Below are 23,037 nucleotides of genomic sequence, written 5' to 3'. Positions count from 1 at the left end.
TTCTGTGTATTTACGAATCAATTTTAAAAATGTATAGGGTAAAATAATAACTTTCTAGCACAATCCTCAAAATTTGAAACTTATCAGAAAGGAGTTTTTGTTCGAAAAGTAATTTATTGATGTCATTGATCTCTTTCTTCTTCAAAGATATCACACCATGACTGTAACGCGTTCATTTATTATTGTGTTTACTGTTTTTGTTGTTGTTGTTTCTGTACCTGTAAAATCAAACGCAGTCATTCCATCTTGCACTTTTGATTTTATTTTCCAGTATCCAGTCATGATTTGTCTGCAGTAATCCGCCAAATTTATCTATGTGTTATGTTGTAAAAAAAGAAATTGTCAATTTTATATGATCCGTACATCTGGTTTATTTTATGTAAGCGGCAAATGATTTTTTTAAAAATATTTTATTATACTTTTTCAAAATAGTATTTTTTATTTTGCTTTGTCATGTATGCCCATTATAAGATGTTTCATATGAAATTTTTTTTCTCCTCATTTGTTTGAAAGTCTTCAGTAAAGATTGTTGAAGTACACTCTCCTATGTGGAAATCCTATGTGGTCATAGGATTATTTCAGAGAGAATGAAATATTATTTTCCCTTTTTTATTACAGTCAGAGTGCCCATCCAAAACCACCGAGAGGGTCCGCAACAGAGCCAGCCTTAACGAATGTGAGGTTTGATTGGGTCCCTTTACAGAATAATTGTATTTAATTTAAGACACAAAAGCAGAATGAGAGTGAATTTAAAAAACGTTAGACACTGATAAATTTTTGATGGCAATTCAGTGCTTTGACAGAAAAGTTTCGTACCTATAGCATATATAATAATAATAATAAGTTCAGCATTTAAGCATAAATCAAACTAGCATAAACCCAACTCTCAACTATTTATTAATAACTCGCATTCCATAAATATTCAATGTTGCCACTCACATTGTAACAATACTACATCCATTCTTTTCTTTTCTTTTTCCTTTTTTTTAAACTCAAAACAAACAAAATTTTGAAACAAATAAAAGTACACTTATGTACAGTTCTTACGTGAAAATATAGTCCTGGTGCCACTTAGATTTTTGTCTATGTTGTATCGGTGGTGATAAGTTTGTTGACATGGTTGATGTTGAAGCGTTTGGATCTACCATTAATGTAGATTGATCTTCCTGTTCATCTTCATTCGCATCTTCAATATCAGCTGCAGTTTTCGAATATTTTTCATTTGTATGACTGATATATTCCTTAACATGAGTTATATTTCTTTGGTAGCAAACTCTGTTTGGATCTTTTATAGTAACTGCGTTTCCTTTTCTTCCAGCAACAGTCATCGGTATTTATTTGAGCGTAGTTGTCAATTTATTTTCTTTCTGTTGCTTCACAATTACTATATCCCTTAGATTGATGTTACTCGCTTTGGCTTTGCGTTCTTGATCTGCATATTGTTTTCCTTTATCCTTAAGAAATTCATCTTTATCTTAATCTCTGATTTCTTCATTTGTGAATTTTACAGTATTTTCTCTTATATCAGGTAGCTTACTTCTGATTTTTCTTCCAAACATTGGTTCTCCAGGAGGAACACTGTTAGTAGAATGTGGTGTGACACAATATACAAAAAGGAATTCTTGCCTCCAGTTTTTTCTTGTTGCATGTGCAATTGTCAGTCTTTTCTAGTGATGTGGATCGGGTAAATACCCAGTGGGTAGGTAAATATTTTTTGGGTATTTACCCGGGTATTTACCCAAGGCCCGGGTAAATACCCAAAAACTGGGTATTTTACAAAAATTGCAAAAAAGTGAATTTTTTTTTTTTAATCTAAGTATGAAATAATTGGTAAAACTGATATACACATATATGTATTACACAGTTTATAATATTTTTTTATTGAAAGACTTGATGAAATCATGAAAGAAACATATCGTGAACCAAAGAATCTTTCTTTTCAATGTCATAATTGGAGAAGTATAAGCAATTCATTATGAGCTTCATGATTTCAAAATCACAATCTAGGTTAGTCATATCCAAAATGAAAAAAAAAGAAGCATGAGGGATGTTTAGGAGAATAAACTGAGAAGTTATTAAGACTATCGTGTTAATTATTTTATTGATATTTTAGTGATAACATGGAAAATATAGAAACAGTTTTCTCATTAATAAGCAAAAAAAAAAAAAAAAGAACAATATTCTTTTCTGTTGCCTTGCTCATTTGCATTTGCTCCCATGTAGGGTGGGAAGGTAAATATTTTTTGGGGTATTTATTCGAAGGCAGGGTAAATCCCCTAGTAATTGTTCATTTTGCAAAAAAAAAATTTAGGTGGTATTAAAAGGTGACTATTTTCTTTTTTAAACATAAACCCTAAAATAAAAGATTAAAAATTTTAAATGTTTATGTATATTATGTGTGTGTGTGTATATATATGTGTGTGTGTGTGATACAGAATACACCTGAACAATTAAACTAAGTTTGGAGGAAATTTCTGCATAAGATATAGGTAAATAAATAGTAATAATAAATTGAGCGACATTTCGTTACATTTTGATGTCATGCAGGGACATATTACTGGGTTATAAATGACTAGGACCTTAAAAAATTGATGTTTGCTTTTTTTGTAACCAGTTAACCTTTTTACTTTTTGTAGAATGGCTTTTTATATCTGAAATTTGGCTATCAACATTGATTAGGCATATCCAACACATTTAATGTGAATATCATATTAGATTGCTGAGCTGTTTCACACAATAATTCTTTAAATATGTGATCAAAATACAATTTTTGGGCAAAAATTTATTGTTTTGTATATTGTTGATTGTATATATACATAATGGAATACATACAGAAAAGTATTTTAGTTGAATATAAATTTTTGAAATAAATACCCGGGTATTTACCCATTTTGGGTATTTATCCGGGTATATACCCTGGGTATTTACCCCTCAAAATAAATACCCGGGTATTTTACATCACTAGTCTTTTCAAAATTGTCTGGTTTCGCCTTTCAACTTGGCCATTTGCTTGTGGCCATAAAGGAAATGTATGATGATGCTCAATACCCCTTTCTAATAAAAACTTCTTGAAATTTTTATCAATAAATGTCTTACTGTTATCAATCATAACATGTTTTGGAAAACCATATCTAGCAAACATCTCTGTCACTTGAGTAATTAAAACTTGTGCATGTAAAGACCTTGCAATTAAAACTTCAAAATATATACTATAATAATCCACAATATTCCGCAAATATTCTCCTGTTGGTAGGGGGCCTAAATAATGCATCGAGATGTACTCCCATGCCTCTGATGGTAATTCAGTTCGTGTCCTTGGCTCAGGTGGATGTGGAATAGTAACCAGTTGACATCCATGACAAGATCTCACGAATTTGTCTACAGCTTTGTCCATGTTGTACCACCATTACCTTGCTTCTTAGTAACCTTTTCATTGCTGTCATTCCTGTAACATATTGTATACTAATGAGCATCGACTTGTAGCGCATGCGCGGTTGCCAATGCTTTGGCTGGGAAAGTCAGTCCATGGAGTGTGAATAAAACAGTTAGACGTTCATATGATTTATAAATATATAACAATTCCCATATAACCTTCATGTGCTAATTCTAAACACTTTCTTTGATGATCCGCTGGGCATATAATTCTTGTACCTCTCAACAGAATTCCATTAATTTCACAAAATTAAGTTTTTATTATCTCATAATGTCTCTGATCTTTAGCCCAATTGTTTGTTCGTAAACTGTTCTTCAATTTCTGAAGATGGCGATCTTTATTTGTAGCAATTTTTATGTCTTCTAATTTAAGAGCTATGGGCACATTAACTTCAACAATATTATGTATGAAATTCTGCTCTTCATTAGATCTTGCTTCATCTTCTACCGATTCAGAAATATCCAATAATCTTGATAATGGATTTGAAAAATTTGTTTTTCCAGGCTTGTAGACGATTTCGTACGAATAGCTCATCAGCCTTAACACCCATCTTTCAATTCTTATGCATGATGTATGACAAATGCTAAATATTGTCTGCAAAGGCTTACGATCTGTGACCAGTTCAAACGTTTTTCCAAATGTATAAATGTGAAATGTTTCACAGGCCCAAACTAAATCAAGAGCTTCCTTTTCTGTTTGAGAATATCTTTTCCCCACACTACTTATTGCTTTACTTGCATAGCGAATGATTCTGGGTCCTTCCTTCTGAAACTGGACCAACACTGCTCCGAGTCCTACTGGACTAGCATCACAGTAAATTCTTGTACGTGAATCTGGATTATAAAATCCTAAAGTTGGCACTTTGGCGATTATTTTCTTCCATTTATCAAAAGCTTCATTTTGTTTCGGTCCCCAGTTAACAGATTCATCTTTTTTCTTTAGTTTTCTTTAAGGCTCCGCAATTGTTGCAAGATTCGGAATAAGTTTTGCAGAAAAATTGACTGATCCTAAAAAACTTCTAACTTTACTGACTGTTTTGGGGCATCGAAACATCGAAAATTTTCAACTTCATTTTTATTTTTCACTGTTGGTTCAATACCTTCTTTGCTAATGTGGTGATTTAAGAACGTTATTTCTTTTAACCCAAAATTACATTTCTCTTTATTTAATGTAAGTCCTTTTTCTCTTACAACATTTAAGACATTTTCTAAATTTTTGTCATGTTGACTATTCTTTCCATTAACGATTAAATCATCCATATAAATGCAAATTCCTGGGTGGTTCTGAAATGTTTGAGTCATTACTTGCTGACAGGGCCGTCCAAAGCTCTGACGGCACCCGGGGCAAAAGTTTCCTGGTGCCCCCCCCCCCCCGAGACAGACAGAAAAATCAAGTTAGCTATAACATCAGTGCATAATACATACTTGAATTTCTTACATATTAATGAACAGAACAATCAGAAGGCTATGCATACTACAAATTAAAAGACAAGCAATGAACATAAGAAAAATAAATACCTTTGTGCTGAACATTAAAGTAAGACAAAACAATGTAAGCAGAAGCACAAATTTGTAAATTACAGCAGACACGTGTTTCGGCGTTACAGGGAACACCTTTTTCAATGCAAAAAATAATGAGCTTATGGATGAAAAGACATCCGACAAAAGCCAAGAGCAGATAAGCATGCAGCTTAAAAGATAAAAACAGCGGATTAGCCAAACACCAATGACAAAGTTATAAACCGATCCGGAACCAATAGGAATGCAAGCAAAGGCCAAGAGCTTTCTCTTAGGTACGAACCCAGATTGAAAGAATTCAATTGGACAAAGATTAAGCCGAAGCTTAAACAAAAAGAAAAGAAATTGTCAGTAACCGTGAACCGCAAGAAAAGGAAAGCTGAATGGAAAACCATGAAATAAAATAAACAGAAACAAAAAATATTCAAAAAAAGGAAAAATAAAGATAAATAGAAGAAAATGGGGGGGGGGGGGGTGTCAGTCAAGACAAAAAGGTAAAAATAAACAAAGGAAGATAGATAAAAATGAATGGGAAAAGAGGGGGGGGAGTGGGGAAAGGACAGTATTAAAGATATGGGAGCCAAATGTTAGAAAAATATGGAACTGCACTAAGATCGTTAACTAAGTTAGAACTGTTCCTCAAAATATGAGAGGATTCCCTAAAGTCAAGATCTGATGAATTGGGGCATTTTTGGATAATCTGATAAGAGTTAAAATCAAAAGAGTGATTCGAATCCCAACAGTGTTGAGCAATACTAGACTTATTTAATTGTTTTTTCACATAATTTTGATGCTCTTTCAAGCGAATTTTTAAAGCACGCCGAGTCTGTCCAATATAGGCAAGTTTACAACTACAATTAATTCTATAAATTCCACAACAATTAAGAGGGTGAATAGGATCTTTAAGAGAAGAGAATGAAAGTTTATTAATAGGAGAGAACACCACCTGGAATTGGAAACGTTTTAGAATCTCAGGGGTCTGTCCAGAATTTTTCACAGGGTCCGTTTTTTGTGAAAAATAAAATAATTTTGTTAAAAATCAATTATTTTTGTGAAAAATCAAATAATTAAAAAAAAAATTTTTTTCTTGTAAAAACGAAAGTTTAGACTCTTGAGATGGTGGAAACTGCATCATTGACACTTAAAGTTGAGTGTTTTCTCTCTTTTCTGTTGAGAATATCATTCTTGAGTGTTTTTCTAGTATTTGAAGGGAGGGGGAGGCATCGCTCCCTGGGAGATGGGCACCCCTCAAGTATCAATATTTATCTACCATTCTACATCATGTTAAATTATACTAGAAATGTTTTTTGTATAGTATTTAAAATAACTGTAAGAAAAAAAAATTAGGCAGGGGTTCAGCATTTAACTTTTTAACCCAAGACACTGTTTAACAGCACAGAGTTTCGTTCAAACCTTATAAACTCCGTGATTTTCACAAAAATAAAAAAATATTTTATTTGTTTACCTCTTAACTAAGCGTACTAAACATCAAAAATTCAAAAAATCAGATTTCCACAGCGGATGCAGAGAGATTGCAATCCTCAAAGTGAATGAATCAAAAATATAACAAGAAGTTCTGTCTAGAACTAGACGAGCCTACTTTCCCGTATACCCATACTACTTTCTAGTACCTGATCAATGTTCTCAAAATAGCTAAAATCGCAAATTGTTTCAATCATATTTTTCCAATATTTTAAGCTACTTTCTAGGAATAAAATATTCCTCACTCATCTAAAAAAAAAAGCAGCACTTTTTAAACAAAGCAGCTAATACACTTTTTTCCATTAAAAAATTTTTTTTAACAGCTTTCAAAACGAAAAAATAATAATTAAAATTAATAAGCTCATTAAAATAAATACATCATATCAAAAAAAAAATCGTTTCTTTTTCCCCTGTTGCCAAAAATAATTTTTTAAATGAATTAATGCACTTAAGTAAAAACAATTAAAATGTCAACGGAAAGAAATACTTTTCATTGTCAAAAAAAAAAATCGTCTGCGCGTATCTTTATGTAGAAACATAAATGACTTCGAGTTTATTCACCGGAAACTGAATACCTAAATAAAAACTTTAGCGTTAAAACAAAAACAAATCACATCAACAATAATTATTTCACAGTCAAAACCATAGCGTTGGAGTCGGAGTCAATCTAATTTTGGGATGAAGGAGTCGGAGTCGAATATCCAAGAATCGGAGTCAGTCATTTGTCCGTGTATAAATTTTTGCCAAAGCTAGGAAGTCATAGTCGAAGTCGGGGTCCGATTAATTGTCGGGCACAGGAGTCGGATTCGGATTCAGGTGCCCCTAAATTCTAGGAGTCGGAGTCTGGAGTTCGGCGTCAAGAGCTATTTCCAACAAAATTTGTTTGAAGTAAATCCGCCTACAAGTATGGAATCTACATTGACTTTCAGTTTCCCCGTAGGCGCTAATGTTAAGGGATTTGAACTGTTCAAAATTGAACAGAAAATTGTTCAAATCAAAAAAATATTTTATATACAAGTTTTTCATCAAAAGCTTTTTCCTACAAAGTTTGTTTGAAGCAAATTCGCCTCACAGTTCGGAATTGCCTTGAATTTCCCCGTAGGAGCTAATGTTAAGTTTTTTTGAACTGTTTAAAATTGAACAAAAAATAGTTCAAACCAAAAAGCAAAATATGGGAATGAGGTGTCCTTGCCGAGATCTTTCGAACAAAAAAAAGTTCGTTCGAATCGGACTGTTCATTCAAAAGTTATTAGGGGGGGACAGACAGACAGACCGACAGACATTTTTCCCCATCTCAATACCCTACTTTCCAATTTTTAATTTTTCGATATTTATTTAATTATTTTATTTATTTTTGACTTTTTTTTGCTTTTCGGGATATTTTTAAGATGCATTAAGCCTTCTTTCATGCTTTTTTCTTCTTTTTCTGATTTTTACTGGGAAAGTAGGCTAAAAACGGCTTGTAAAATAAATATTTTTGATAAAATTACTTTTGAATTGCATTTTAGAGTCCTATGATAAACATATCATTAATATCTGGACACAGTTGAAGCAAAAATAAATAAATAAATAAATGAAATAAAAAATAAACCATCGATTCAGCATTTTAATTATTGACTCATAAAAGAAAATGGAATTCCCCTATAAAAACTTGAAATAAGCTTTGTTACAAAAAAAAGAGACTTTTCATTTATTTGCATCCTAATAAAGCAAAGTTAGCTTGAAAAAAAGAATAAAATATGATTCTCATATCGGATGTAAAAAGATTGCGTTTTTCAAAATGTAGACATCTATAGAAAAAAATAACGATGAATAAAAGTTTATTTAAAGTTAATTATCCTTTTAATTATCGAAAAGCCAAACCCGTATAACTTTCTCCCAAAATAAGTTTAACATCGCACCACCAGACGCTAAGTGGTGATAAGTTTAAATTTTGTAACCCTATACCGTAAAATCCCGAAAGTACCCCCCCCTATCGATTATAGCCCCCCCCTTTTTTGTGAAAAGTGAAATCACTTTAAAATCCTGAATATACCCCCCCCCCCCCCCTTCACCTGAAACTTTTCCGATCATCTTCATTTGCCACTCCCTGCAAAAAAAGGATAACATTTTCTGCTTTACTTGGAAAGCATTTACAAAGGTTTAGTTTCCCCCTCCATGTGCAGTTTTGCTTTTCTAAAAAAAAAGAAAGAAAGAAAGAAAACACAATGATTTAAAGCAAACAAAAATTGTCTCCATAGTTTATTCCTTCCAAAATGTCTAGACTCCTTTTGATGCAAGGGAACCCTTTTTTTTTGTTCATAAGTATTACAAAAGAAATTTATACGATTGTACTGCTTTTTATTCCATTTGGAAGGAGCATTTTTGTTCTGATTTGTGAAACTGAACGATCTTCAACACGGAGCCATTTTGAAAACGTGACACCATTTTGGAAACGTGTTGCTTAAAAAGTAGCGCGAAACTTAAAAATAACCTTTTTTAAAGGAGAAATAATGTAATTGAACGAGTTTAGGATCATCAGAAATGTAAACTTTACTAAATCGAGTAAGAGATTTGTCTGTGTTTGCGTTCGCGATTTTTGCAAAGCTCAGTTTTCGAAATTACAATCTTCGTAACGAATTTGCGGCCGTGATTGCGATTTTCGCTTCTTTTCTGAAACAAGAACATTAAGATTTTAATTCTTTTACTGTAACCTTATTACTTTCAGTACATAATGAATTTTCAAGCGATAAATTATATGGGTTTCGCCAACTTAAGGTGCAAAATCCTTTCTTTCGAAAAAAAAGTGCGCCCTCATGCAATTTATTACTACTAAAAAATTATGACAAGTTTTTATTAATTAATTTCTCTTTCTTCATTAATATTAACTCTTATTAACTTATTATTTCTTTTCTGTACTCTAAAATTAATACTACTAAAAACAATTATTTTCACTAATTTTTCAGAAAAATCTCGATTATAACCCCCCCCCCCCCTTTTGAAATCAACAAGTTTTGTTTTGAAAATAGGGGGGGGTTACTTTCGGGATTTTACGGTATGAAGCGATCACATCCGCCCCACCCGTACTATCCTTTGTAGTTCTAAATTCATTTCACTGTATATATTATTGATGATTAAATCATGAGTGGGGAGAAAAGTCCTTACTAGGCCTATTCAGAGAATGTTGACGATTTTCCAAAAAAGTTTACAACAACACCGCTGCATAAAACAAACAAGCAAAATTATAAACCAAACTGACTTTCAGCTGTTAAATTCTTTCAAAGAAACCAACAACAGGCATTATATTTATTTGGCGGTAGTAATTATTTATGGCTTGCAGGAGCATCACAAGAATGCCGATTTTTTTTTTCCTTTTGCAAAATTAGCTGATTTTGTATAAGTTGATTCCTTTAATTTAACTTTAAATATGCTGTATTATTTTAATTTGAGATTTGCTCTTTCAATAAACAATTTGTGAAAGATCCGTTTTTGTTTACCAGAATTTTGTGAAGGGTCCGTTTTGGTTGATTGGATTTTTGTGAAAGGTCCGTTTTGGTTGATCGGATTTTTGTGAAAGGTCCGTTTTGGTTGATCGGATTTTTGTGGTCCGTTAACGGACCCAAATTTGCTCTGGTCAGACCCCTGAATCTTAGCAACCTGATAGCTTACATATGGAAAGAATGGCAAAACAACCAAATTCTTTCTGATGAAGGTTCGGTTTAGAACATTAGTTTGGGATTTATTTGAAAGTTTTTTATAAATGGAATCAATCAAAGTTGGCGGATAGTCTCTATCAATTGCCACAGCTTTAAGATAATTAAGTTCCACTTTAAGAAGTTCCGACGAAGAACAAATATTAATTGCGCGATAAACAAAAGAATTGAAAGCAGAATATTTTTGATTTGGAGGATGAGACGATAGTCTATGAGGAGGTAAAGAAACAGCAAAAGGTTTGCGATAAACAGTAGTTTCAAAACCAATTTCAGATTCCTTTCAGGCCGATTGTTTCCAATATTGGTACAGCTTCGTACAAACTTGCAAAATATTTAGTCTTTGTGTTTTCTCCCCTTAGGAGTCACAATTTATTTACTATTAAAAATTCTGTTGAGTTTGTTAAAAAAATTCATAGTTTCGTTCCAAATAATTCTTTTATGGCTTCTTTTGACGTTAACTCTTTATTTACGAACGTTCCCGTCGAGGGTTCATTGTTATGCCTTCGTAGAAGACTTTCTGAATTTCATTTCACCAATACGGAAATTGAGGATTTAATTTTCCTTACCCGTACTTGTCTTAAGCAATGTTCTTTTTTTTTTAATGGGAAATTTTATATTATGTTAGATGGTCTGGCTATGGGAAACCCACTTAGCCCCATTCTTAGTGATATTTACATGCATTATTTTGAGGTTAAGCTGTTCCAAAAACTGAGGTTTCAATTTTATGTTCGGTATATTGATGATTGTTTTATTCTAATGAACCAGAATCAGTTTGAGTGTGATGAGGTTTAGTCTATTTTAAACTCCATTGATCCTCATATTCAGTTTTCTTGTGAGGAAGAACGGAATAATTGCATTTCATTTCTTGATGTACTTGTTTCTCGTACTGAAATTGGTTTTGAAACTACTGTTTATCGCAAACCTTTTGCTGTTTCTTTACCTCCTCATAGACTATCGTCTCATCCTCCAAATCAAAAATATTCTGCTTTCAATTCTTTTGTTTATCGCGCAATTAATATTTGTTCTTCGTCGGAACTTCTTAAAGTGGAACTTAATTATCTTAAAGCTGTGGCAATTGATAGAGACTATCCGCCAACTTTGATTGATTCCATTTATAAAAAATTTTCAAATAAATCCCAAACTAATGTTCTTAACCGAACCTTCATCAGAAAGAATTTGGTTGTTTTGCCATTCTTTCCATCTGTAAGCTATCAGGTTGCTAAGATTCTAACACGTTTCCAATTCCAGGTGGTGTTCTCTCCTATTAATAAACTTTCATTCTCTTCTCTTAAAGATCCTATTCACCCTCTTAATTGTTGTGGAATTTATAGAATTAATTGCAGTTGTAAACTTGCCTATATTGGACAGACTCCGCGCTCTTTAAAAATTCGCTTGAAAGAGCATCAAAATTATGTGAAAAAACAATTAAATAAGTCTAGTATTGCTCAACACTGTTGGGATTCGAATCACTCTTTTGATTTTAACTCTTATCAGATTATCCAAAAATGCCCCAATTCATCAGATCTTGACTTTTGGGAATCCTTTCATATTTTGAGGAACAGTTCTAACTTAGTTAACGATCTTAGTGCAGTTCCATATTTTTCTAACATTTGGCTCCCATATCTTTAATACTGTCCTTTCCCCCCCCCCCCTCTCTTTTCCCATTCATTTTTATCTATCTTCCTTTGTTTATTTTTACCTTTTTGTCTTGACTGTCACCCCCCCCCCCCCCATTTTCTTCTATTTATCTTTATTTTTCCTTTTTTCGAATATTTTTTGTTTCTGTTTATTTTATTTCATGGTTTTCCATTCAGCTTTCCTTTTCTTGCAGTTCACGGTTACTGACAATTTCTTTTCTTTTTGTTTAAGCTTTGGCTTAATCTTTGTCCAATTGAATTCTTTCATTCTGGGTTCGTACCTAAGAGAAAGCTCTTGGCCTTTGCTTGCATTCCTATTGGTTCCGGATCGGTTTATAACTTTGTCATTGGTGTTTGGCTAATCCGCTGTTTTTATCTTTTAAGCTGCATGCTTATCTGCTCTTGGCTTTTGTCGGATGTCTTTTCATCCATAAACTCATTATTTTTTGCATTGAAAAAGGCGTTCCCTGTAACGCCGAAACACGTGTCTGCTGTAATTTACAAATTTCTGCTTCTGCTTACGTTGTTTTGTCTTACTTTAAAGCAATGAACATGTTTCTAATATTTGTAAAACATTAATGCCCCAAAAACTTTTTGAAAAATGGAAATGTTAAAAATTCAAATATTTATCTAGTAAAATATTATCGCACTTCATAAGAAACTAACAGTTAAAACTGAAAAGGGTTTTTTATATTGATCAAACTCAGAACACAAATAAATAAGTTGCTGATTATAAATAGAAAATGTATTTAAGTAAATTACATCAAAATTAGATTTCGATCTGGACTCATCCAATGATTCTTTTCAAGAGTTTTTTGTGGTTTTACTTGTATCAACTTAATACCAACTTTCATATGTGTTATAAACAAAGATGTTATTCTTTTGCATCAAATATTTGTAAGTTTTAGGGTGAAGTCCACAAATACTCAACAACATCGAAAATCACTCAGAATTGCGTTTTGGAGCTCTAATTTCGAAAAATCACTGGCCCTAATATTACAAAATAAGGCCTTACAAATTGCGTTTTAAGACTTAAGTTTAAGAAAATATTTGTGCAAGGTTCCCCATGCCACCTTTCTTTTATATCACAAAAAATGGGTTTTTTAAACAACACTTACAAAAAAATTTAAGTGGAATTGCCCCTGAATGTAAAAGATGGCATAAAGTTTTTGAACCATAATTTTAAACGATTTTCCTGGGAAATGCTCCAGATTCTCACGTCCATAAAATCTTCAAAGTTCGTCTAAAGTTGCGTTTTTGAAACTTCAATTTCGAAAACTTGCAGGAGGAGAAGGAATTGATTTCAATGTGTTTAAAAAAAATAATCGATCGGAAACAGTTTCTGAGCTCCCTCCCTAACGTCAATAATCATGGCCTATAGTTGCGTTTTTAAGGCTAAAATTGCGTTTTCAAAACTAAAAGCTTCAAACTTTTGACTGGACACCTTTTGACATTTTTTGCTATCAGATCAAAAAAAAAAAATCTCTTCTTTGTTTTTTCAATGTGCCCCCTTAAACTTTTTCTGGTTACGTCACTGCACGCAGGGGGAGAATTCTAGCAAATTTTGAGAACTAGACAAAGGAGAAGTGCCTTTTGTTTGATTCCAAACAGTTATATTCTCAGAAATTGTATGTGCTTCAATCATACAAAGTAAACTAATGTTTTGGAAACAGAGAGAGGAATATTTTCGTGCCCTAGGAAAAAAATAGAGAATCATTGCAATGATTCTGTATTTTGTGTTTTTCACTGTGTATCTATGATACATAAAATGAGGGGGCGCCGCAAGGCGCCCTTAATTTTATGCAATCGGGGCATTTTATACGATGAGGGGCGCCTTGCTGTGCCCTTCATTTCGTGTGAATGTCGTCGTGTTCCATTGAAACGAGGGGCGCTTTGCGGCGCCTCCTCATTTCGTGGCGCTGATACATTTCTGGTCTACAATTTACTCCAATCATTAGGCGTTTATAACGAAATAAACCTAAATGTGTACAAAAAGTAGTAATGTTTCTAGATTTTTCTTCGAGTTCAATTTGATGATATTCCCATTTTATACCCAGTTTACTGAACACTGTGCTACCATTTAGTTCATGTAAAACTTCATCGATTAGAGGAATAGGAAATCTTTCTCTTTCTATATCTTGATTTGCAATTCTCATGTCTATACATAGTCTCTACTTTCCTTCTTTTTCAGGTGCAACAACAATAGGTGATACTCATGGAGTTGAACCATCAACTTTTTCAAATATGTCATGTTTCAGCAAATCATTTATCAATTCTTTCACATGTGATCTTAAGTTGTACGGTAACCTTCTTACTGGTTCTGCAACCCCTTTTGCATCATCTTTAATTGGAATTTTTAATTGAAAGTTCTATAATTTACCAATGTCTTGAAACCCATCTTGAAACTTTCCAACAACATCTTCACAACTTGGATCCTTCTCTTCAGATGAAATATTTGATTCCTTTACATTTTATCCTAACCTCAGTACATTAAGTTTAATAGCAGTCTCTTTATCTAATAATGAGCTTCCTTCACCTTCAAATACAAAAAATTCAATATTTTCCAATTGTTTACCATGCATTACTTTTATACTAGCTCTAAAAGCACCCAATACTTTTAATGGATTTTTATCTCCATAAGAATACATCTTCTTATCAACTAAATTTTTGCATTTGATTTTAAATGATTTTAATCTCTCCCATTCTTTTTTTTTTTTTTTTTTTTCAATTACATTACAGCTAGCACCTGAATTAATAATCATAGGTACCTTAACACTTCCCAAAATGCATGTAATATACTCACTTTTGTTATTATATGGAAGTGAAAACACAAATTCATTTTCATCTTCATTATCAGGAGAATTAAAATTTTTTACAATCTTTTCTTTCTCTTGGAATTTTTTTGGCGCACTGTCAATGACTCAGTTTGGGCCATGGTGGGGTACCCCCTGGTTGTACTTAAATTATAATCATACAAAATCTTCAGAAGTGTTAAAATCATAATTTGTGTAATATGGATGCTCATTATCCAATCAACTGTTGTATAATATCTCCACTACTTAAAACCACACAATATATGAGGCCAAGGAGGAAGGATTCACTGAATCGCTTGGTTAGTTGGTACTAACGGCAGCACTAGACACCTAGCCATTCCTGAAAAGATGTGAAAAGTACGGCTGTTGTTGATCTTTTGTGTGTTAAACAAAAAAAATTTTAAAGTATGCATCTAAATATTGACAATATAAATGGAAAGAGCGTACATGTTGTAGTAGATTTGTACAGAAGTGTTACATAGAAAGTAGTGGTGTAATTGTAATTTTCTGTCAGAAAGAGAGGAGCATATAATTCCTTACATATGTATCATGGCGGACTCCCATTTTTGGGGCACTTTGCAATGCATTTTTGAAGTCCCTTTATGTTATGTAATGTAACCATTTTTTCATGTGTGTTTTGGATTCCTATTGGGGCCCTAATGTCATGAGGGCCCCTCGCATTTTTGATGTAGTAAATCTTCAACTGTATAACAGTTGGGCTGAAAAGTTCATAGGTTAGCATAGTAAAACATATTTTTTCGGTAAAATTTGAATATATTATTTAACATAGTTGCCTTCGAGGGCGATACAGTGATTATAGTGATCATAGTTTTTCAATACCAGTTTTATTGTATGATTTCTTCTTAGCCTCAGTTTCGGCTATTCCCTCAGCAGAAGTGCTTAATATCTTTTCAGCGAGAATTTTTTTGAGGTATGCAAAGAGGAAAAGGTAACTGGGGGGCTAGATCTGGAGAATACAGTGGTTATTGAAGCAATTCATAGCCTAACTCTTGCAATTTTGCCATAGTTTTCATTGATTTGTGTCATGGTGCATTGTCTTGATAAAACAGAACTTTTTTCTTCAGATGAGGCCGTTGTTTTGTGACTTCAGCGTTCAAATGCTCCAACAGCCTTATACAGGGCGAGTCAAAATTAATATAGCGATTACTAACGGCTACAACAATTTAATGAAAAAAAAATTATCAGTAAGATTTTCACAGAATGTAGACGGAACTTCAAAATTATTTACGTAAAGAGAAAATTTCGTCGGCGATACAATCAAGAACCTCCAAAACGAACAACATACATAGATAGCTGACCAAGTACTTCAGAATGTATGGAATGAAATGGACTATCGCTTAGATGTTGTCCGTGAAACCCGAGGAAATCTCATAGGAAGTCTCTGAGGTATTCATACAAAATTTTGAAATTCCATCTAAATTCTGTAAAAATCTTACCGATCAATTTTTTTTATTAAATAGTTATAGCCATTTGTAATCGCTATATTCATTTTGACTCACCCTGTATAATAAATGCTGTTGATGGGCTGACTATTTTCGAGGCAATCTATTAATACACTAAACTCCCGATTATCGGTGGTCAGTTTATCCGCAGCTCGGATTATTAGCGGGTCTTTTCACTATTTTTTTTTAAAGGTCATTAAATGTTTTTTAAACTTATGATTATGTTATTGTTCGTTTTTAGTTTTCACATATGTATTTTTTTTTACATTCAGTCTTAGTAGATGGAATGTAGATATGTTCTTTGCAAAAATTTAAATGTATGTGTGAGTGTTATTCATATTTTTTAGCTATTGTATACAGTTGCATTGTTTTTTAACTATTATTCGGACTATCCGCAATTTTCGCTTATCCGGGGTTACCATGCCATCCTATTCCGCGGATAATCAGGAGTTTACTGTATAATATGTGCACCCCAGAATAGTGATGCCATAACCTTGCCATCCTACTGTTGTGTCTTTCTACACTTTGGATTCGATTCATCGCGTTCAGTTCATTCGGCTGACTGTCAATTGGACTCTGGAGTGCAGTGATGGAGCCATGTTTCATCCATAGTGATATATTGATGGAAAAATTAGATTTTATTACGGTTGAATATCGATAAACACTGTTCCGAATCTTCAAAATGTTGTTGCTTTTGAGCCATTGTGAGCATGAACGGCACCCACTTTGCACACATCTTTTGCATGTCCAAATATTCATTCATGGTATACCCAACACATTTCTTTGATATCTTAAAGGTCTCGACTATCTCAGTCAACCTCACTTTAAGATCAAAAATATTTTCTGGACTTTTTTGATGTTTTCGTTGGTATCAGCCTCTTTGGTATGTCCACTACATGCATCATCTCCAATGTTGATTTTGTCCAGTTTAAATGTAGCAAACCACTTCTCAACGGTTGAGCTACCTGTTTGAGTCGTAAATAATGTATCTCAAGCCAAACTTTAGCTTCAACAGTATTTGTTTTCTCCAAAAAGCATTGTTTCATTGACGCACGAAATTCTTTGTTACTCATTTTTTACACAATAGCAAACGTTTCTTCACTCTCAACACTATATCTCACAAACCAGATATCCAACAACTGTTAAGTTAATAAGTATATCTTTTGAAGGTTGGTACTAACTAAAAACAGCATGGATTTAACTCTATTAACGTCCTCTATATGTCATTCTACGAACTTTTCAGCCCACCTGTTAACACACCAGAACTTCATTAATCCAGCCCCCCTTTATCTGGATCTCCAGTTTATCCGGATCAAATTTGTAGAGTTTAAAACCGTCTTATATTCACACTATTAATATTTTTTAAATTTTAATAGCTGAACTGTTAGTGCCCCAAACATTTGCTTTTTATTTTGATTAAATGTACAACTCTTGCATACATTGCACAATAAATTTTAGCAATCTAACCAGTGATTGTATTCAAATCTGGAAAGTATAAGAATAGATGACTGGAGCTAAATATTAGGGAAGTGTAGGTTTAGGGGGCAATTTTTTCTGCATACTTTTGTATATGTATGTACCAGGACTAGAAAAATCTTAAAGACTTTACATATCCTACAGGGCATGTTTGTCTAAAAGGTACATGCCCGAATAAACTTTTACATACCCAGGTTTTTTTTAAATTGTATAATAATAAAAATATTTGAGTTTGTTGTCTAGCATTAATCACACAAAAAATTAATTTCACAGCTTTATATCTGAATGAAGAATTATTTCAATATACAACATAAAAAAGTTTAAATAAATAGTACATAAGTCATTAAAATTAAAAATACTTAATTTAAAAATTGTAATAATTACATGCCCGGCTGGCATGTAAGGGTAAAAGATTCATGCTCGATCGGAATTTTTACATGCCCCAAGCATGTTGGGCAATATAATTTTTGAGCCCTGGTATATACAAATTATTAAGGGCTGAAAGTTAAAAATTCATTAATTTAGTGAAGATGTGGTTTGTTAAGGAAAGAATTGTTTTCCTAACAATTTGTTAAATTAGCAGTAAGTTACCACCCCTAAGCAAGGGGTGGCTAAGGCATGCCCCAATTCTACATGCAATGTACCAGACAGCAAAGTTATCACATCCTGAAATGGTAGTAGTTTTGTTCTTATTAGAACTCCTCATTCAGGAGTAGTGAATAACTGAGCTGGGATGCAGATGTCATCTCATTGAAGCTGAGAGTGCCGACAAACTGGTAGATAAAGTGAATTTATCTTACCAGCGAGTGTCCAATAAATTCAATTTATCTACCAGTTTGTTGGCACTCTCAGCTTCAATGAGATGACATCTGCCTCCAGCTCGGTTATTCACTATTCCTAACTGAGGAGTTAAGAACAAAACTGCAGTCTCAGGATGTGACAACCGGGTTATCTGGTATATTGCATGTAATTTGTTTGATTGTTGTTGTTTTTTTACTGAAGTTTACCTGTTACATGCAGGAAACACTTTCGGACATCAATTTCAGACTTCTGTATTCTAGCAAAATAACTTCCCAACCCATAATTGCAAATTTTTTATTGGCTTTATTTTCCCACTAATTATTTTTGAGCGCTAATTTCAAACAGAAACAAAAAGCAGGCTATTCCACAGAAAATTAGACATTTCTTCCCACATGTAAAGTTCTACATTTTATTTAAAAAGCAATATTTAAAAAGAAAAAAAAAAAACATTTTTTTGCCATATGAGGCATTGAGCAAAGGGATGTAAGTGGCAAAATTAAAAATTTAGAGATAACTAGTACAATTAGAAGGGGAACCTCTCCTCTGTCTTGGGGCAAGATATAGTACATGTTGCCCTGGTAGGTGCTGGTGTAGAGCATGATTAAGAAGAAAAAAATCAATAAAAGCCTACCTAGGATATTATCTTTAAACGTGTTTTACTCAAAACTTGAAAATGTCCTCTTACATCCCTTTGCTTCTCACTGCCTCAAATGTGTGATTCAAGCATTTTTAAAGCTTTTTTTTTTTTTTTTAAGTTTTAAGATGAAATACAAAGCTTTCATGTGCAGGACCGAATGGCTGCTTTTTGTTCGTACAGCCTGTTTTCTTCTTATCAATAACTATACCAAGTTTTATTTAAAATCTTTTCAGGCTGTATATCCTTTGAAAGATCATCATGAGCAATGTATCCTCACCGAGTAGCACTGATGGGTATTCTGTTTCATATGAAAAGCAGAAGAGAATATTCAAGATAATTGTTATTGGTGATTCCAATGTTGGAAAAACTTGCTTAACATACAGGTTCTGTGGTGGAAAGTTTCCTTTGCGAACAGAAGCTACTATTGGAGTTGATTTTCGAGAAAGACAAGTTATTGTTGATGATGAACCAATAAAGGTGATATTTTCTTTTTTAAGTGAACTATATATGAGTCATATCAAAACATTTTATATTTTTATTTGACTACAAGAGTTTTATGGATTTGTTTCGATATATTTTTAAGTATCTTTCACTCAATATAGAATTTTATTCTTTATGGTTAAGAGTATTATTTATTTATTTATTTATTCATTTTTTAATTTAGTTTTTGCTTGGGGTATGTGTGCTTCTGCTTTATTTTTCATTTTTTATTTTACAGTACTGTATAAGCACTTGTTTTCGCAAGGCTTTAATTTTCGCAAATCTCATGAGCTCAGCCTGATTACGAAAATTTAAGCCTCACGAAGTATTTCAACATATACTCATATTATAAACTTTTGGTTCCGTTCACAAAAAATCATGAAAATTTTCAGTTCTCAAAATCACCGATATCTCCATTTTCGCGAAAATTTCAGCTTGCGAAATAAGTGCTTTTTACAGCATTGTTTATGTTATTGTTTCTGCAATGAATAAGACAGATATTGACAAAGGTAATTTTTTGCACAAATGCACTTTTATAGAATATCCATAATTATTTTCCAATTAACAGCTAATGAGTGCCTGTAAAGAAGTCCTTTGATAAAAGTTTAAGTGCCAACTTCAAGCAAAGTGTATATCTATAGAAAGTTGTTGAACTAAAGACTAATGTATGATGAGAGTTTTTGAAACCTTAAGTTGAAAAAATGAGTGAAGTTTTGGGATTTAAAAAAAACTAATACGTTTAAATTAATTTTGAGTCAGAAAATTGCTCTTTTCTACACATTAATGGAAAATTTTACCTTTTTTTTAAAAACTTGATTGCTTGGCATGTTTCATTTGACACAACTTTTATTTTAAAGGTAGGTCATGTAATGCTTAGCAATGCAGCTAGTTATATATATATTCAACTATCTCAACCTTTTCCATAAACTATTGCAAAACTCAACAGTAGCATAGCTTTTTTTTTCATTGAATATAAATTTTTAAAAAAGCATACCAGTTTGTTAAATTTTCAAATCAATTTTTTGTCAAGGAGGGAAATTTAAGTGTACATTTCCTCTCTCGATATCCAAGTCTTTGAGTGCTTGGTCAAGACCTTTTATTGGTATTTAAAAGCCTGTCAGATAAACAGGGTTGTGAACAGGAAGGGAGAAGGGACACCTGCTGGCCCGGACTCGAGCTTGAAGGGGGCTCAATATATTTAAAATAAGGTGTGAAATAAAAGGGTAAACAATATGGGGGGGGGGTCCCAAAAAAGTTATTTATGATGGGCCCCAAAATTTCTGTGCACGCCCCTGCAGACACCTACTGGACAATTCAGCAATACGGACCCATTACTCAATAATCCTCGATTTGCGACCCAAAGCACTTGTGTACAATATTGTTTAAAAATGTTGTCTTGCATTTAGTTCTCGTAAGCATTTATTACTTTAGTTTTGTAGTTTTAATTTCATTATTTATCTGAGTATCTTTTTCGTTAACCTGTCCTTATATAAAACTTTTTATTCAAAGCTGCAACTCTGGGACACTGCTGGTCAGGAACGCTTTCGAAAAAGCATGATTCCCCATTACTATCGAAATGTACATGCCGTAGTTTTTGTCTATGATGTAACGAAAATGGTTTCTTTCCAAAATCTCTCTCACTGGATTGGTGAATTCAATATGTATCAAGGTCAGTGTGCAGATATTCCAAAAATATTAGTTGGGAATAAATGTGACTGCAAATCTACTATAGCTGTAAGTACTAATATGGCACAGAAGTTTGCAGATAGTCATGACATGCCGTTGTTTGAAACTTCTGCTACCGATGATAATGAAGCAGATCACGTTGATGCTATTTTCATGACTTTAGCTCATAAACTGAAAAATCACAAACCAATGATGACACCTAGTTCATCAAGAAGTTTTAGCAGTAGGAATTCAAGACCAGCTCTGCAATTAGATTACAAAAAATATGGAGAAAGTGAATCTGATTCCAACAAATTTGGCTGTTGCTAGTTGCTTTGTGAAGAAATGATTCTTCACACCTAAAACTTTTATATTATATTAATACTCAAATTTTAAATTTTGATATCCTGTTAGCAGCTGTTTACATGACATTCTTTTGTTATTGTAGATCTTGTATGTAATGTAATATAATAATGAATTCCATGTTTTGTGGTTGTGTGATGTATAAAGGCTTCTGTCATTGATGTTATCTTAGAATAAATTATTTGTATCTGTAAAGTTTGATTTCTGTCAATTCAATGAGCTGCTTATTTATTTCTTTTTTAATGTTACATGTAACTTGCAGACAATGTCTTATAGCTAATGCAAAAATGTAAATCTTACGGATTGCTCCGAAATTATGCAGTCTGAAACCATAAACCCAATGTATAAAATTGTTGTAATTTATAGATTGCTGTGCAGTATATATTAAAAACTTTTTTCTACAGAATGGTTATTCTGTTTTTTCATTTTTATTTCTTTGTGACATCATTGCCCATCTTTTATATTATTTTAATAAACACGTTTAAAAAAGGGTTTGAATTTTTTGAGAATTTTGTTGCTTATAAAAATGTTAAGAACCTTTGTACTGATGAACCTTTGTACTTTGAAAAATGATGTGATTTTTGTCCATAGGATATTTAGTTATACTGAAAAAGAAGCATATACCTTAATTGGGAGATAAATTATGTCTGTACCCTCAAAACAAAACTTTTATTTCCAAAATTTTTCTCCATCTTTTACATCATTTCTTTATTCCAACTACAGGCACTTGGACGATCTCTAAATGCTGCTGTTCTCAGAGTATACCTATTGTTCACAAGACCAAAGAGAGCATAATTTTCGTTTTTATGGCTTTAATTTCGAAACTAGAGAGAGAACCCCCTTTTCCCATGCCCTTTCACAAATGCCTTGGTATGTAGCAAAAAAATTGCTTTCTTTTATTAGGCAGAAATGTCAACGGAAACTAGCTTATCCAGCCCTTATCAATTAACTTGCTTAAAAGCAACTTAAATAAAAATTTTTGGGACTTCAATTACAAACGATCTTTGATAGGACCCCTCCCTCCCTAGTTTATATCGTTATGATAGCTTTAAAAGAAGGTTTTTGGAGGAGCTCGCGAATTTTCCATCCCTTTCTAAAATATGTATAAAAATAGTAAAAAATCGAATTTTTAGAGCCTCAAATGCAAAATATTTCCAGGAAGGAAGGATTCTAAGCTCTTCCTTAAATGTAAGCAAACATTACCTAAAGGTGCATTTTTAGGATGGACAGCTGAAGAGCTAGAAGAGCATCCCTCCTCTTCTTACTTCTCAATGTATAATGACAGACTATATTGGTTTCTAACTAAGCTTTATTTTCGAAAAGTATTTTGGGGCCAGCACCTGAAACCTGACCTTTCTCGGTACATAATCAAAAATAGACAAAATACGTTTTTAGTTTCCTAATTTTCAAAAATTACTCGGCAATTAAAATCTTGAAACATTTTCAAGGGAGATTCCTAAATCCACCCCCTCACCTAATGTCCCGATACCCCGAAAATTGAGTTTTTAAAACTTCATTTAAATAAAATTTCTGGGGAGTTTGGAGTTTGTTCAAAAATTTCGGATGGCCCCTCCCAAA

At 32.8% G+C, this 23,037-nt stretch overlaps 1 protein-coding gene across 2 annotated transcripts; it reads left to right on the top strand.

The window, feature by feature from the left end:
• The first annotated feature begins 11 nt into the window (after positions 1-11).
• On the top strand, positions 12-21,856 carry LOC129230822 (putative Ras-related protein Rab-33). 2 transcript variants are annotated; one of them, XM_054865199.1, is made up of 3 exons: positions 12-108; positions 19,185-19,428; positions 20,941-21,856. In XM_054865199.1, exons 2-3 carry the CDS (start codon positions 19,210-19,212, stop codon positions 21,424-21,426), a joined length of 705 nt encoding a protein of 234 aa, XP_054721174.1. In that variant the 5' UTR covers positions 12-108; positions 19,185-19,209; the 3' UTR covers positions 21,427-21,856. The 2 variants fall into 2 exon arrangements, with proteins under 2 accessions (XP_054721174.1, XP_054721173.1); XM_054865198.1 differs by lacking the exon at positions 12-108 and adding an exon at positions 201-379.
• The last annotated feature ends 1,181 nt before the right edge of the window (positions 21,857-23,037 follow it).

Source organism: Uloborus diversus, chromosome 1 (assembly GCF_026930045.1).
Source record: "Uloborus diversus isolate 005 chromosome 1, Udiv.v.3.1, whole genome shotgun sequence".
NCBI classification, from domain to species: Eukaryota; Metazoa; Arthropoda; class Arachnida; order Araneae; family Uloboridae; genus Uloborus; species Uloborus diversus.
Note: the sequence above shows the minus strand (reverse complement) of the source record. Positions and strands in the feature narration are given on the sequence as shown.

Bases quoted from the DNA above. Each gene is read 5' to 3' on its own strand.
- LOC129230822 (XM_054865199.1), top strand. From the start codon at position 19,210: ATGAGCAATGTATCCTCACCGAGTAGCACTGATGGGTATTCTGTTTCA. The intron at 19,429-20,940 runs GTGATATTTTCT...TTTTATTCAAAG, and splicing joins TTGATGATGAACCAATAAAG to CTGCAACTCTGGGACACTGC.